The sequence below is a fragment of the Phyllostomus discolor genome, chromosome 13, assembly GCF_004126475.2.
Source record: "Phyllostomus discolor isolate MPI-MPIP mPhyDis1 chromosome 13, mPhyDis1.pri.v3, whole genome shotgun sequence".
NCBI lineage: Eukaryota > Metazoa > Chordata > Mammalia > Chiroptera > Phyllostomidae > Phyllostomus > Phyllostomus discolor.
This window is the reverse complement of record NC_040915.2, coordinates 8,455,798-8,472,369: the sequence shown is the minus strand read 5'-3', so window position 1 is coordinate 8,472,369 and position 16,572 is coordinate 8,455,798. Positions and strand designations below refer to the sequence as shown.

Genomic DNA, 16,572 nt, shown 5'->3' with positions numbered 1-16,572 from the left:
CTCAACCACTGAGCCACCTGGCCAGGGTTTAAATCTACCTTTTAATAAGTATTTACTTCTTATTAAACATTTACATTGCAAAACCAGCATACTAAATTTTTTAAAAGATTTTACTTATTTACTTTTAGAGAGAGTGGGAGGGAATGAGAAAGAAGGAGAGAAACATCAATGTGCGAGAGAACATTGATTGGTTGCTTCTCACACTCCCTCAAACTGGGGACCTGAACCCCAACCCAGGCATGTGCCCTGACTGGGAATCAAACCAGTGACCTCTCAGTTCACAGGCCAGTGCTCAGTCCACTGATCCACACCAGCCAGGGCAGTAAACTTACAATGTATTTTTGAGATGGGTGGCAAAGGAATGATCAACATTCTAAAACAAAGAACCAATGCAATTATTTGGAAGTTTCTTCTTGTTACATTACGAGGCTAAGTTCTCATGAAAGAAGAGTCATATTTAAATATTCAATTAAATTTTGCAATTATGTTCCTATTTAAAGTTTATCCTACATATTAAAAGTTGTAAATTCTTCATATAAAAAAGTCAGTAAAAGCAATACCATCAAAAGTGGATTTGTTTGGGGAAAATCAATTTACTTATGCACTGATCCTCTCAAGAATATGTGGCCATATGTCAAAGTACCAGAGCTTTAGGTCAAAGTGAAAGGGTTTGCCCTGGCCTATGTGGCTTGGTTAGAGCATTGTCCTATAAACTGAAAGGCTGCCGGTTTGATCCCCAATCAGGGAACATACCTAGGTTGCAGGTTCAATCCCCAGTCAGGGCACGAGCCAGGAAGCCACTGATGGTTTCCCTCTCTCAGCAATGAAAAAATGCCCAGATGAGGATTTGAAAAACAGCCCTTTAATTAACAGCTTCTTTTTTAAAAAATATTTTATTTATTTTAGAGACAGGAAGGGAGGGAGAAAGAGAGAAAGAAACATCAATGTGTGGTTGCTTCTCATTTGGCCCCCAACCAGGGACCTGGCCCGCAACCCAGGCATGTGCCCTGTCTGGGAATCGAACCTGTGATGCTTTGGTTCGCAGCCTGCACTCAACCCACTGAACTCACCAGCCAGGGCTTAATTAACAGCTTCTTAAACCAACAAATTTTACTCCGAGAATGGGTAAAGTATATTAATAGGTAAATAATTATAGCTTTTTTCAATGATATGGTTCATTTATTTATTTTCTTTTAGTATTCTTATTCTATTCAGTATGCTTATTTTACCATACTTCAAAAGAGTTTGGCTATAAACTCTTTTTATAGAGTTTAAGGCATGTACCCTGGCGTGTACCCTGACTGGGAATTGAACCTGCGACACTTTGGTTCACAGCCCGCAGTCAATCCACTGAGCTATGCCAGCCAGGGCTGGATTTGAACAAATTCTATATGTGATTCTTGCGCTACTACAGCAAACTCCTCATCACCAAGACAATTTTCTATAAGACATGTACTTTTAGTAGTGAAACATACCACTGGGTCTTTGAAAGGATGAAGCAGCAGTCCCAAAGGAAGCTTGGCTTTATTCAGTAAGGCCTGAGTCTGGGGGATGTTAGTCAGTGTGCATCGAAATAACCTACATTGAAGTAAAAATGATGTGTCAGTTGTTGCTATGATCATTTTTGAACAACAGAAAAAAGATTTAAAAGGTACATATTTTAACACTGGATCAGATTACAGAGAAAATATTTCAACAGGCCTCTCCAAATTTTATCCCAGTTAAACATTTAAGTCCTATTCAGAAAGAAAGGATAGATGGTTACAATGCTATTATATTAAGGAATGTCTCTTCTCTGCTGTGTGTAAGAGAGTCTAGACTATCAAATGACCTTTTTATTTATACAAATCTAGATTACCTTGAAATAACAAGGTGATAATCCAAATATGTACATGCAAGTTAAGTTTATTAATGAAAAGTTCAGCTCTACTGAAGGTTCTAAAAACTATTACAATTTATTACTATTTATTCAATTTATCAGAACATCTTCACTACACACATTTAAACCTACATGGTCAACTTTAGGGGAGAAAAGAGTATTATAATTATATGTGTTAAGAAAACAATTTAAAATGAGAGCAAATAAAGGATTATATAGAATCAAATCTCCGTACTTTGTGCTGAAAAAATGATACAGCTACCGTAATGACGGTGAACCACTCCCATTAGAGCTGATAAAGGTGGCAATCACCTCAAGGCTACAAACCTATTTCTGGACTTAGGACATTTCAAAGGTCCATTAAGTAAGCAACTAACAGAGTTGCTCTATGCATGCAGAACCACTTTAATAAATTACTGTATTTGTACAACTTGTTCATAATATATGAGCCCAAAAAATCTAGGAAATTTTTAAATGAGTAAAAAGTCATATTTAGCAGAACACACCTGAAACCTTACTCTGGGTTACAGTTGAGCCTCTGGATATCTTCATGTAAATTTGGAACTGGAGGCTGCAAAGGTGTTGATGGAAGCATGTTTCTTTCTTGAAGAAGGTTAATAACTCTTAGCCCCTCTGGATGTAGACTTAATCCACTCATGCTTGCAGTTAAATGATTAGCACCTAAGGGAGGCTAAAGATATATAATTTCAAAGTAAGCAGCCTTTATAATGTCTTCCGCTAAAAAGAGAAGTCTATAAGGACTTACTTAATCTCTCTCTAAATAAAACCATAATCTAGACTTTCTGGTCAACCTTTTGGTTCTAGAGATATGTAACAGAACAAAAGTCTTATGAAATACCTTATAACAATATGTCTTATGAAAAGTCTTATAACAATTATCATTATTATTCTAATTGGTTAAAAATGTTCATTATACACTTCCTAAAACTTTTTCACGTATGTACAGTTTAAACCAAAAGATGAAAAATAAGTAACAAAACAAAAGCAAAGAGTTTACCTGAGTAAAGGCCTGTGGCCCACTTGGGTAACTCAGGGAAGAAGGCGGTATTCCGGTTGTGCCAGGTAGCGCGGTGTTCTGGTAACCAGGTGGTAAGGCGGGATATGAATATCCAACACTTCGGCTCACAGTGGTATTCTTATTAGTAAGCTGTGGTGTTGCTAGAAACAAGGTAACTTTTAAGTTCTATTTTATACTCCAGAATAGTTGAAATCAACACATAGAGCCATTGAATTATAACTCCAAAATCCTTTGGATAATATAGTACTTTCACTTACTAGTTTTGTAAAATAAGACAAATGATAATATAAGACTTTCACTTACTAGTTTTGTAAAATGAGACAAACACTAGTCACAAAGTAACAGCAATGACTACATTCTATTTAATGTAGATTACAGCTATAAACAAAAATAAGTTTGGTACAGTTAATTTTTTTATATGTATTAAACCTTGAATTCAGAAGAAAATTCTAATTCAAAACAACTTCAATGGAAACATATTTCCCTGGCTGGTGTGGGCTCAGTAGATTGAGCGCTAGCCTGAGAACCAAAGGGTCACCGGTTTGATTCCCAGTCTAGGGCACACGCCTCTGTTGTGGGTCAGGTCCCTGGTAGGAGGCATTAAGAGGCAACCACACACTGATGTTTCTCTCCCTCTCTTCCTCCTCTCCCTCCCTCTCCTCTCGCTAAAAATAAATAAATAAAAATCTTAAAAAAACACTCAACGTTCAATTGCTTAAATAAATTTTAATAGCTATAATGATAAAAATATCCTATAGTCATAATATAATAAAGCCCACAATCCCAATTCTAAGGGGAAAAACTAACATAAAAATCTATATGCATGGAGATAAAGAATGCTAAGAGTAGGTATTGCTGTGGAACATGATTATGAAGATTTCTTCTGTTTCCAAGAACGAACACATACTTAGGGGGGAAAAAAACTTTCATAGCATCTCACCCAAGAAGCCACCGCCTTCAATTTCATCATAACTATTGTGAACCACCATAGATCCATTATTGGTACTTGATGTAATACCTAAGAAGTAAGTTTACCAATATTTACATTAGAACATTGTTACAATATCTGCAAGACTGAAGCTAATTTCAGATAACTTTATGAATGACAAATAAGGTTTAAACCATAGCCAAGAAAAATGTCAAATGTTGAAATAAAAATTTCAAACGATGACAGTTTTTAAATATACAATATGAAGTATCAAATAACTTGATAAACTTCTAAAAAGGATGGTCCTTTGTGCAGTTTATAAAAGACTATCTAAAAGATTTCAGCATTTCTGAGAGCAGCATTAAAAACCTCTGAAGAGCCCTGGCTAGTGTGGCTCAGTGGATTGACACCGCCCTGAGAACTGAAAGGTCATTGGTTCCAGGTCAGGGCATGTGCCTAGGTTGTGGGTGTGTTACAGAGGCAACTGATGTTTCTCTTGCACAAGGACGTTTCTCTCTTTTCTCCCTCCCTTCTCTCTCTCTCTCAAAAAAAGAAATAAAATCTTTAAAAAAAAAACTCTAAAAAGCAGTACAACAGAAAAAAATCAGAAACAATCCAAATCAATACTAAATAAAATAATGAGGATAAAAATAACATGTTTTCAAATATGAAACAAAGTAATATTTAGAATTAATTTGAGGTGACATAAACTAATTAGAACAACTGATTTAATCTACAGAACTGCTTAAAAAAACTCTTGGCCTCACAGCCCTGGCTGGCGTAGCTCAGTGGATTGAGCGTGGGCTGTGAACCAAAGTGTCGCAGGTTCGATTCCCAGTCAGGGTACATGCCTGGGTTGCAGGCCATGACCCCCAGCAACCGCACATTGATGTTTCTTTCTCTCTCTCTCTCTCTCCTCCCCTCCTCCCTCTCTAAAAATAAATAAATAAAAATCTTTAAAAAAAAATAAAAAATAAATAAAATAAAAAAACGCTTGGCCTCGCCCAGGTATTCAGTTAGTTAGAGTGTCATCCTGATACGCCAAGGTTGCAGGTGTGCTTCCTAGTCAGGGCAATACAAGAATCAACCAATGAATGAATAATTGCAACAATAAATTGATCTCTCTCTCTTCCCCACGCCCCTTCCTGTCTCTCAAATCAATTTAAAAATATTTTGTCTTCACCCCATTTTTAAAGACTTCAAGTTAAGTGTCAAAAACATCTGCTCATGAAGAGTAAACATTTATTCCTAGGTATGTATGCTATTTATGAGCTCTACTTCAGGTACAGAAGAATCTAAAATCAGTGAACATCATCAACCTCTAGCACCTAAGCACAAAGGTGCTAACGTTAACAATCACTTTAACACCAAATACATAAATTTAACGGTTTCAATAAAGACAGTAACTGCTTTCCAGTTCTCAGAACCACCATCATTTTAGCCATGAGTTGATAAAAGAAAAACTTTAGTAAACTGCAGAACAAACAAAACACTTGTGTATATTTTTAGTTGGTTAAAATTTTAAATAATTGTGGCAATCAGTGGGACATTGTTTTATCCTTTTGGTATTTATTATTAATACCATTCCTTTCAAACTATTCCCAAGTCTTTTTTTATCCCCCTATTACAATTCCTAAAAAAAGGAAATACCAGAGGAAAAAATGAATATTTATTGTATTTAGTAGTAGGATATGGACAATGGATTTCCCCTCCTTTTCTGTTTTCCTATTTCCCATCTTGCTGCAATGGTTATATTACTGCTAAAATCAAATTTCTTACTTTACAAAATATTTTTTAACTAATAAACATTTTGAAAGTTACATCTTAAGACAATGCTTAAAATCTTTATTTAGCCCTGGCTGGTGTGGCTTAGTGGATTGACTTCTGGCCTGCAAACCAAAGGGTTGCTGGTTCAACTCCTAGTAAAAGCATGTACTCGGGTTGCAGGCCAGGTCCCCAGTTAGGGACATACAAGAGGCAATTGAGTGATGTATCAGTGATGTATCTCTCACACATTGATGTTTATCTCCCTCTCTTTCTCCTCTTTTTCCCTTCTTTATAAAAATAAATAAATAAAATCTTTTAAAAAAAATTTCTGAAGGCCAACCCTAACTAAAACAACTAAATTTTCTGGAAAAATATGATATGGATGCACAGATTTCAGATAACATTCATCCTCCTAACCTAAGTCAAACTCTAGGACTTGACTTGGTTTTGCCATGCTTACCTTCTTGGCTGACAGCTGAACTGAATGAGGACTGGGGCCCGGCCCCCTGTGATGATTTCTGAGTAGTGAGAGCCCTCACCGGAGGTGGTCCTCCCATTGGAGGGGGCCCAAGAGGGGCTCCTGGTTGAAAAGTGGTAGGCAGAGGTGAATTCACTAAGGGGGGTGCAGAACCTATGGAAACATCAGTTTTCACACATTACTTAAGAATTTCAGACAAAGGCCAAGACAGCCCTTTACCAAATCTAAGTAACTTCAAAATTTACATTTTAATTATAATCACCAACAAATTACCAGAAATATGTTAAACCTCCTAGGTTTATGACTTAATTTATATGCGTATTTTACACATTTGAAACTCTTTCCTACAATGCTTCTTACCTCTCAATTATTAAAGCAGTGTGACTATGAACTCAGCATCAAATCACTTATAGGGCAGGTATAGTGTCCATCAGTAGATTCGTGGATTAAAAAACTATGGCTGCCCTGGCTGGTGTGGCTCAGTGGACTGAGTGCCAGTCTGTGAACTAAAACGTCACCGGTTTCATTCCCAATCACAGCACATGCCTGGGTTGCATGAGGATCAGGTCCCCAGTTGGGGGTGTGTGAAAGGCAACCAATCCATGTATCTCTCACCCACTGATGTTTCTCTCCCTCTCTTTTTCCCTCCCTCCACCTAGTCCTTAAGAAAAAAAAAGCTAGGGTACATTAACACTGTGGAATACTGCTAAACCATAAAAAAAAGAATACTTTGCCCTTTGGGACAGCAGGTAATGACCTGGAGAGCATAGGCTAAGTGAGATAAGCCAGTCAGAGAAAGATGAATACCACGTGATTTCACTTGTATGTGAAATCTAATAAAATGAACTAAAATGCAAAATAAAGACAGACTCATAGATAGAGAACAGGCTAACAGTTGGAGGGGGTGTGGTTACTGAACAAAAAAGGGAAAAAAAGAACTCACGGACATGGACAACAGCTTGGTGATTGCCAGAGGGAGAGGGGATAAATGGTGATGGATGGAGACTTGACTTGGGGTAGTAAACACACAATACAGGGTATAGATGTCTTAGATTTGTGTCTTAGATTTGTGTACCTGAAACCTACATAATTGTTAACCAGTGTTACCCAATAAATTCGATAAAAAGGAAACGAAAAAGCAGTTTACTTTCAATAATAGTTTAAATACTATATTAAGAACACTCCATTCTGGCTGGTGTGGCTCAGTGGACTGAATGCCAGCCTGAGAACCAAGGGGTTGGTGGCTTGATTGCTAGTCAGGGCACATGTCTGGGTTGCCGGTCAGGTCCCCAGTAGGGGGCACACAAGAGGCAACCACACATTGATGCTTCTCTCCCTCTCTCTTTCCCTTCCTCTCTAAAAATAAATAAATGTTTTTCAAAAAAAAGATAAAATAAATATAAAAACTTAAAAAAGAATGAAGAAGCATTAAAAATATATATATTGCTTCCAAATTCTCATTTGCCAAAGAGGAGAAACAAAGTCTACAAAATAGATTAAATACTATTGATAAGTATGTGATTTAATTTTCATCCCAAGATTTTTTTATCCTCTCAATTTGTAAATGAAACAGATAGTAAATTTTACTTATAATATATTCTATAGTTAATTCTGTATTTTGCAAAACTAAAGGAATAAAGACAGGCAAATACAAAAATTTTCAATATGCTTCTTCAATAGTGTTCAATTCTCCAGGGCCGAATTGAAAAACTATCACATTACTAAACCTTAGAGCTCCTAACAAGACTAATCAGTGCCCTGTTGACAGAAGTGAAGACAAAGATTACTACCATGTAACTCCCTTATCAGGGAAGCACCCACACAGATCTGTGGCAATACAGACAAGTCAAAGGAACAAAAGGTCAAGGTACATTACCAACTCAACACGAACAAGAATGTATGATACATCTGGCCATAAATATGTAACAACCTAATGTTTAACAGCATGTAAGTGCACTTACAGAGATTTCTCAAGCTTTGAAAAGAGTATTTTTGAATCCAAATATATGCTACATTTAATAAAATAGACATTATTTTTTCAAGCTGCATAAATCTTATTTATAACACTAATAACTAGTGTTTTAGAACCTGCCTTCTGAGATCCCTACAGCTAAAGTAAGGATGGGGGAAAAAAAGAATTTTAATATGAGAACTAGAAATTTAGTGTAACTTAGATACACAGTTTTAAAATCAATCAGGCACCTACTATCAATGATTGGTTAAAAAAACAGAGGTTAAAAATGAGGACTTTTTTTAGAGGTCTCATAATGAAAAAGGGTAGTCATACATTTATTTTAGGTTCATTTTATTAGTTTATATATCTGTCTCCTTCTTTTACATGGAAACCTTCGTAAAGAAGTTTGACACTTATGTCTCTCTCACCACACCTGTGCTGCAGTCAGGGTGCTCTCCCTGAGAGTTTCTGTCACAGCCAAAAATATTTCAGATTATCGGTCATATGCATTTATACAAGAAGCTATACCTACTCTTAAGTAGTTTTTAGAGAGTACCTGTTCCCAAATTACTTTCTTGTGGCTTTGGGTAAATTGTTCAAGCCTCAGATTTCTTGCTTGTAAAAGAGACTGTTGTGAAAATTAAGTAACATAATACATATAAAAGGTTGGTAAAGTGCTGGAAAATAATAAATATTCAATAAATGTTACCTTTAATTATTAATAAGGAAGTGAATATTCATTAATTTTAAGTGATTGATGCTCACTCATGGTGTCAAATGAATAAGAATAAAAGTAACCAGAAGAATCTGGTGCTAACAATTGTGGGTCAAAAGATTTCTACAAAGAAACTAAATTTCTAGAATTAGCCTTGATCTTTACAAGGCCAAAATACATTTACCAGGGTCAATGGTTGGTCAGGAAGCTAAGAGTTAAAAAAAAATAAGTAGTTCAGCAGTTAACAAACTAAAAGCCTGATGAAGGGTATATAGTATATAGATGCAGAAATACACATGAGTATAAAAAGGTAACTATTTATATTACTATTTAACTTGGATGCTTGCACTAGTTCATTTTCTCAAGGATGTCTGCTGAGCAGAATCAACATGCAAATCCCAATACAGGATTTTAAATGCTTTTCAAAGTAACACTACTAATGTTGGTAAGTGTATAAGACAAATTTTAATAGTTAAATAAACCTACTTTTGAATGAGATATGACCAAATACTGAGGTTAAAAATAAAAAGATCAAAGTCAATCCAAGAATATACAGATTCTTCCCAAACTGATACAGTTTCAACATATTTCCTTGTCAAAATCCCAGTTGGCTTTTTTTTTTTCCAAAAATGGACAAGTTGATTCTAAAGTTTTTATGGAGAAAAGCAAGGAACCCAGAACAGCCAAATCAATCTTGAAGAAGAAAAAACAAGTTGGTAGAGTCACACTTCCCAAATTCAAAGCTTACTACCAAGCCTCAATCATAAAGATGTTTAGTACTGGTATGAAAATAGACATGTAGATCAATAAAACAGAATTCAGAGTCCAGAAATAAACCCGTACATTTAGGATCAAGGGATTTTCAACAAGAGTGCCCAGATAATTCTATGGGAGAAAGAATGGCCTGTCACATAGTCCTGGAACAACTATATATTCACATGCACAAGATGAACCCCTGCCTAACAATATACACAAAAATTAACTCCAAACTGATCAAAGAGCCCTGACTAGCATATCTCAGTTGGTTGAGCAATGTCTTACAAAGCAAACAGTTGTCTGTTCGATTCCAGGTCAAGGCACATGCCTGGGTTGTGGGCCTGGGCCTTGTTGGGACACGTCGGAGAGGCAACCAGCTGATGTTTCTCTCCCTCTCTTTCTCCCTTCCTTCCCCTCTCTCTAAAAATAAATAAAATTTCTTTAAAAATTGATTGAAGACTTTAATGTAGGAGCTAAAACTAATGGGCTGACCCAAAAGTTCCTTCAGTTTTTTCTGTACAATGGCTCTACTAGTGCTTAGTTGTCTTCAATTTCATTCAAAATTATTTTGTTAGACTGTATTGTTACAGCTGTCATATGAGCGTGCATTAAAAAAAAACTTATCAAAATTGGTGAATTTGTGTGCAGACATTTTAATATTGAAGATGGAAGAAGATATACAACATCTGAGTATATTATGCTTTATTATTTTATGAAAGGTAAAAATGCAACTGAAACACAAAAAAAGATTGGTTTTCTTTTTGGAGAAGGTGCTGTGACTGATCAAACATGTCAAAAGTGGTTTGTGAAGTTTCTTGGTACTTGCGACATTCTGACCAAATAATTCTTTGCTGTGCAGCTGTAGTATGCACTAGAAAATGTTTGGTAGCACCCCTGGCCTCGACCAACTACAAGCTAATAGTGGGAGATAGCTGACATAGTCAAAATATCCAAATCAATAAAGTTACTGGTGAAAATGAAAAATGTCTTTTTATTTTACAGAAAAAACTAAGTGGACTTTTTGGCCAACCTGATATAAAACTCTTAGAAGAAAACACAGACACAAGTCTCTGTCCTCAATAACACTTCTCACTTTGAAAGTATTACCTGTTTTGACATCCATGATCCTACAGTTTCTAGGGCCAAAAACTGTCTATGCCATAATGAAAAGATAACCCAAGCCTCAGATCAAGACGAAAGAGAGACCACAGGGATTGAGCTTCCCTGGAATATAAGACAGAACCCAGCTGTGAAAAGTGATGACTAGTCCTTAAGGAAGTAGTTCTGCATGCATACCTCAATCCCTGAAATATCGAAAGTGACTCAAAGAAACAGAGTAAGCAAAGCAGGAATAACTCATAATTTTAAGTTAACTTAAAGGTTAGAGAAATAATTTATTTAAACGTTAACACTGGTTTAAAAAAATCAATAGTCTTCCATACGGTTTTAAGGCTTGAAGTATTAATTCAAATATCTGAATAAGAAAAAGTTTCCCATTTCTATATTTTTGAAAACTCTTACCTGATTTTATAAAGTTGTTTTGAAGGGAAGGATCTCTAGAAGAAACATATTGATGACTTGTCAAATTTGTATTCCCAGGCATAGCTGGTCCAGATGATACAAGAGGGCCGTGGTTTGTCTGTGATCCTGTGGATGGGTAGTTATATTGCCAATTTGAAGGTGGTGATACAATGGCTCCAGGATGAAAGCTACCAGAAGGCACTGGGGTAGCAGCTGGATTTTGAGATGCATGTTGTGGCATCCGGGGAACAGGACCACTATGGAGTGAAGGTGTTACGGGATTAGAAGCCACAGGTGGTCTATGAAGAGTCTGCCCAGGTCCCTGATAATTACTTAATGGAGAAACAGTCTGAGAACCACTATATTTAGATTGTCCAGAGATTGGATTCAAAGTCTTTGCTGGTATTAGATGAGAGTAAGATCCTGGAGGCTGAGAATTATATCCTTGTGAAGACATCAGTTCATTTTGGATGGGACCTTCCAATTAGAAGAGAAAAAACCTCATTTTTGCAAACATAAAATGATACTTTAAAAATACAATAAAACATGGTATTCTTACAACAATAAAAAAATAAGCTAATTTTAAAATGAACAAAGTATTTAAATAGACAAACACATTTCCAAAGACATATACAATTATATAGCCAGTAAACACATGCAAAAAAACGCTCAATATTAGTCATTAGAGAAATGCAAATCAAAACCACAATGAGGGGGGAGAGGGGTACAAGGGGACCAAATGGTAATGGAAAAATAACATAATATAGATTATATGTTTAGAGAAAAAAAAACACAATTAGAGCTCTGGCCAGGTAGGTCAGTTGGTTGGACTGCTGTCCTCATGCGACAAGGTTGTCGGTTTGATCTTGGGTCAGAGCACATACAAGAATCAACCAATGAATGAATAAGTGGAACAACAAATGGATGTGTCTCAGTCCATGCAACCAATGTACAAATGTCATCAGACTAGTCCCAATGCTTTCATAACTATACAATGCTTACAAAAACATACACAAGCCTATGTATATGTAGCGAGAGATAACTTAGGAGGCCCACGAAAACATATGTAGATATATAGTGCAAGATGGAGACAGAGAGTTAGTCTATATACATCGCTTGCTTGCTCGCTTTCTCTCTCTCTCTCTCTCTCTCAAAAAAAGGCATCCTTCCAGGACAAAAGAAAGAGATCCAAATATGTTAGCTGCAGCATTATTTATAATGATGAAAAACTGGAAACAAATGAAATATCCATCAACAGTAGATTAAATTGTAGATCAGTCACACAAAATAGACTCTTTGTCAATAAAATGAATAAACAAGATGTACATCTACCAAAGGGATAAGTTACAAAAAGAATATTAAGAGAAAAGAGAAAGTTACAGAGATAATTATGATACCTTTCTTATAAACCTTATTAGGAAAAATTTCAGATACACACGAAAGTATAAGATCACTTAAAAGAATCTCCCACAAAAAAATTGAAATGTTGAATGAAACTGAATTTGATTTATATATTAATTTTGGATTATTGACATTTTTATGATAGAATACATTTAGAAACATGGTATAGTTCTTCATTTATTAGAAACATACCTTCTAATTATATTTCATGCTTTTTTATAAAGATGTCATACTTTATTTAAATTAAATTTCATCAATTTCTTGGTATTTTGTTGCTTGTGAATAGTATGAACAGAATACTTAATTTCACTTCTAATTAAAAGAAAAAACTATTAATTATTCAAAGTACCATAAATGTCCAACTATAAGGTAAGATTTTCCTCAAAAATTATTTCTCAAAAAAGAAGTCATAATATATATGTCTGCACAAAGATTTTCATTATATAAGAATGCTTTGTCACAGGGGATTAACACTTTGTCAAACAGTAGGCAGCAATCCATTAACAGGTTATGAAATTAATGACTTACAAACTATTTGTTTTGCAGTGAGACAGAAGATAGTTAAGAATGAAAATTATCATGGCCCATTACATGTAACAAGAGCAAATATTGTATAGTTTCATCTATAAAAATATATATGAATATATTCACTAGGTCACAATTTTAAAATATTTTTATTATAGATTACACAGTCTTTCTATAGAAAACCACATGACCACTGAGACCTTGAGTCCTCCCTTACCGCTCTATGATTTATTCCCTTTGCATCTTTTTACACATTATCTTTTTAAAAAGTATTATTATTGATTTTAGAGAGGGGGACGGGGGAGTGGGGAGAAACATGGGTTTGTTGCTCTGCCCATCCATGCATTCATTGGTTGAGTCCTGTATGTGCCCTGAACTGGACTGAATCTGCAACCTTGGTGTGGCCCATTGGGAGGATGCTCCAACCAACTGAGCAACCCAGGGCTACACTTTACCAGATACTTTTTAAGGTTTTATTTATTTATTTTTAGAGAGAGGAGATGGAAGGAAGAAAGAGGGAGAGAAATATTAATGTGCAAGAGAAATATCAACTGGTTGCCTCTCACACACCCACAACCCAGGACCTGGCCCACAACACTAGAGTTTTCCCTGACCTGGAATCCAACTGGGGACCTTCCCATTTCCAGGATGACACCCAACTCCCTGATCCAGAGGGTAAGGGCTACACTTTACTTTTATTTATTTATTTTTTAATATATTTTATTGATTATACTATCACAGTTGTCCCATTTCCCCCCTTCTCTCCCCTCCACCCTGTACACCCTCTCCCACCCATATCCCCTCCTTTAGTCATGTCCATGTGTCATACTTATAAGTTCTTTAGCTTCTACATTTCCCATACTATTCTTACCCTCCCCCTATCTATTTTCAACCTACATTCTATGCTACTTATTTTCTGTACCTTTTCCCCCTCTCTCCTCCTCCCACTCCCCTGCTGCTAACCCTCCATGTGATCTCCCTTTCTGTGGTTCTGTTCCTGTTCTAGTTGTTTGCTTAGTTTCTTTTGGTTTTGCTTTAGGTGTGGTTGTTAATAATTGTGAGTTTGCTGTCCTTTTACTATACATGTTTTTTCTTTATCTTCTTTTCTTAGATAAGAACATTTAACATTTATACATTTCATAATGTATAACATTTCATAAAATAAGGGCTTGGTGATGATGAACTCCTTTAACTTGACCTTATCTGAGAAGCACTTTCTCTGCCCTTCCATTCTATGAGAGCTTTGCTGGTTAGAGCAATCTGAGATGTAGGTCCTTGTCTTTCATGACTTGGAATATTTCTTTCCAGCCCCTTCTTGCCTGTAAGGTTTCTTTTGAGAAATCAGCTGACAGTCTGATGGGAACTCCTTTGTAGGTTATTATCCCTTTATCTCTTGCTGCTTCTAGGATTCTCTCCTTCATTTTTACCTTGGCTAATGTAATTATGATGTGCCTTGGTGTGTTTCTTCTTGGGTCCAACTTCTTTGGGGCTCTCTGAGTTTCCTGGATTTCTTGGAAGTCTATTTCCTTTGCCAGAGTGGGGAAGTTCTCCTTTATTATTTGTTCAAATATGTGCTCAATCTGTTGCTTTTCCTCTTCCCCTTCTGGTGCCCCTATAATTTGGATGTTGGAACGTTTAAAGATGTCCTGGAGGTTCCTAAGCTTCTCCTCATGTTTTTGAATTCTTATTCTTCATTCTTTCCTGCTTGGTTGTTTTTTTCTTCCTTCTGGTCCACTCTATTGTTTTGAGTCCCAGTTTCCTTCCCTTCACTATTGGTTCTCCATGCATCTTCCTTCATCTCTTTTATGGTAACCTGCATTTTTTCATGTAATTTGTGCCCTAAATCAACCAATTCTGTGAGCTTCCTGATCACCAGTGTTTTGAACTGTGCATCTGATAGATTGGCTATTTCTTGGTTGCTCAAAAGGATGAGTCCTGGGGGACTGATCTGTTCTGTTGGAGACTTGTCTCTCTCTCTGTCTCTCTCTTGCTCTCTCCTCCCCCCGCCCCCACCCCCCGCCCCGGTCTGGTCGCTCTTGTTACAGTGAGGGGCGGAGCCTTAGGTGTTCACCTGGGCTGGGCACCCCAGTCACTAGATTGTGACGTTGTATGTGGGGGCGGGGACAGGGGTGAGAGGAAACAATGGCGGTATCTCTGTTCTCCTGGGATCTCAGTCCTTTCTCTGGGATCCTGGGTTGCATGCTCTGCCCTGGTCCACAGTGCCGCCTCACCGGTCCACTAGCTGCCGCTTGTGTACTCAGGGACCACCGCTGCATCCCGGAAGGCTTACACGCTCGGTTGCCTTAAGCACCCAGTTCTCCCCGATCTCCAAGCGCCGAGACCTGCGCCCGCTCCTCCTCTCAGCCCCTCCTACCGGCCTGGATGAACAGGTCTACTTCAACTTCTTGGCTGTCCGACTTCCATTCAGATAAATTCTGTCAGTTCTGGGTGTTATTTTGCCTCTAAATTGTTGTTTTTCTAATCTTGGTTGTGCATGGAGGTACGGTGCGTCCACCTATGCCTCCATCTTGCCGTAAGTCCCCCACTTTACTTTTAAAACACAGATCATGCCCTCACAGGCCTGAGTCATTGGGTTGAGCATAGTTCTACAAAGTGGAAGGTCACTGGTTCAATTCCCAGTCTAGGGCATGTGCCTGAGTTGCAGGCACAGCAGGGGACATATGAGAGGCAATCACACACTGATGTTTTTCTTCCTCTCTTTCTCCTTCCCCTCCTCGATCTAAAAATAAATAAATAAAACCTTAAAATTAAAAAAAAAAAAACAAAAACAAAGCCATGTATCAACCTGGCCATGTGGCTCAGTTGGTTAGAGCATCATCCTGATACATCAAGGTGGTACGTTCAATCCTTGGTCAGGGCACATACAAGAATCAAGCAATGAACACATAAATAAGTAGAATAACAAAGCGATGCCCCTCTCTCTCTCTCCCTTTTCCTCTTATTCTCTAAAATCAATCAGTCGATTTTTAAAAAATCGTATTAATTCCCTTATTCAAAAATTCCAAAGTCCCTGGCTGGTGTGGCTCAGTGGACTGAGTGCCAGCCTGAGAACCAAAAGGTTGCCAGTTCAATTGCTGGTCAGGGCACGTGCCTGGGTTGCGGGTCAGGTCCCCACTGGGGGGCGCTTGAGAGGAAACCACACACTGATGTTTCTCTTCCTCTCTTTCTCCCTTCCTTCCCCTCCCTCTAAAAATAAATAAATGGAATCTTAAAAAAAAAAAAAAAAAAAATCCAAGTCCTTATCTTAGTTTAAACAACCCTCTATGCCCTTGGCTGCTTTTCTGGTCTCATCTCCTACTTTCTTTTTTTAAATATTCATTTTATTTTAATAGTGCCAGGATAGTATTTAATAGCATTAAATAGTGTCAGAATAATACATACGTTCCTTCTGATCTGGAAGTAAGTATACTATATTCTTCTGATTCTATTTGTTTGTTACTCTCTGGGAAATTTTAGCGTGAAGTTCAATTTTTCTGTAAGGTTAGGTTTAACATAGCGCATGTCAACTCAGACAAGAAAGTGGCCAATGTTTTAAACCACAGAGTCCCTCAACCTATCTTTGTTATACTAATCAACATGGCTTTTCTC

The 16,572-nt window shown here is 37.0% G+C and overlaps 1 protein-coding gene across 5 annotated transcripts in view; it reads right to left on the bottom strand.

The window, feature by feature from the left end:
• The window catches only part of SEC24A (SEC24 homolog A, COPII coat complex component), a 72,170-nt gene that overhangs the window by 42,566 nt on the left and 13,032 nt on the right, over nt 1–16,572 (bottom strand). For 4 of the 5 annotated variants that reach the window (XM_028527254.2, XM_028527255.2, XM_028527253.2 and 1 more), the window contains 6 exons: nt 11,038–11,514; nt 6,074–6,244; nt 3,859–3,936; nt 2,898–3,058; nt 2,398–2,570; nt 1,476–1,578 (listed from right to left, as the gene is read on the bottom strand). In XM_028527254.2, coding sequence (XP_028383055.1) covers nt 1,476–1,578; nt 2,398–2,570; nt 2,898–3,058; nt 3,859–3,936; nt 6,074–6,244; nt 11,038–11,514 — 1,163 coding nt within the window. The remainder of the gene's footprint in view (nt 1–1,475; nt 1,579–2,397; nt 2,571–2,897; nt 3,059–3,858; nt 3,937–6,073; nt 6,245–11,037; nt 11,515–16,572) is intronic. The other variant, XM_036014010.1, reaches the window with a different exon arrangement.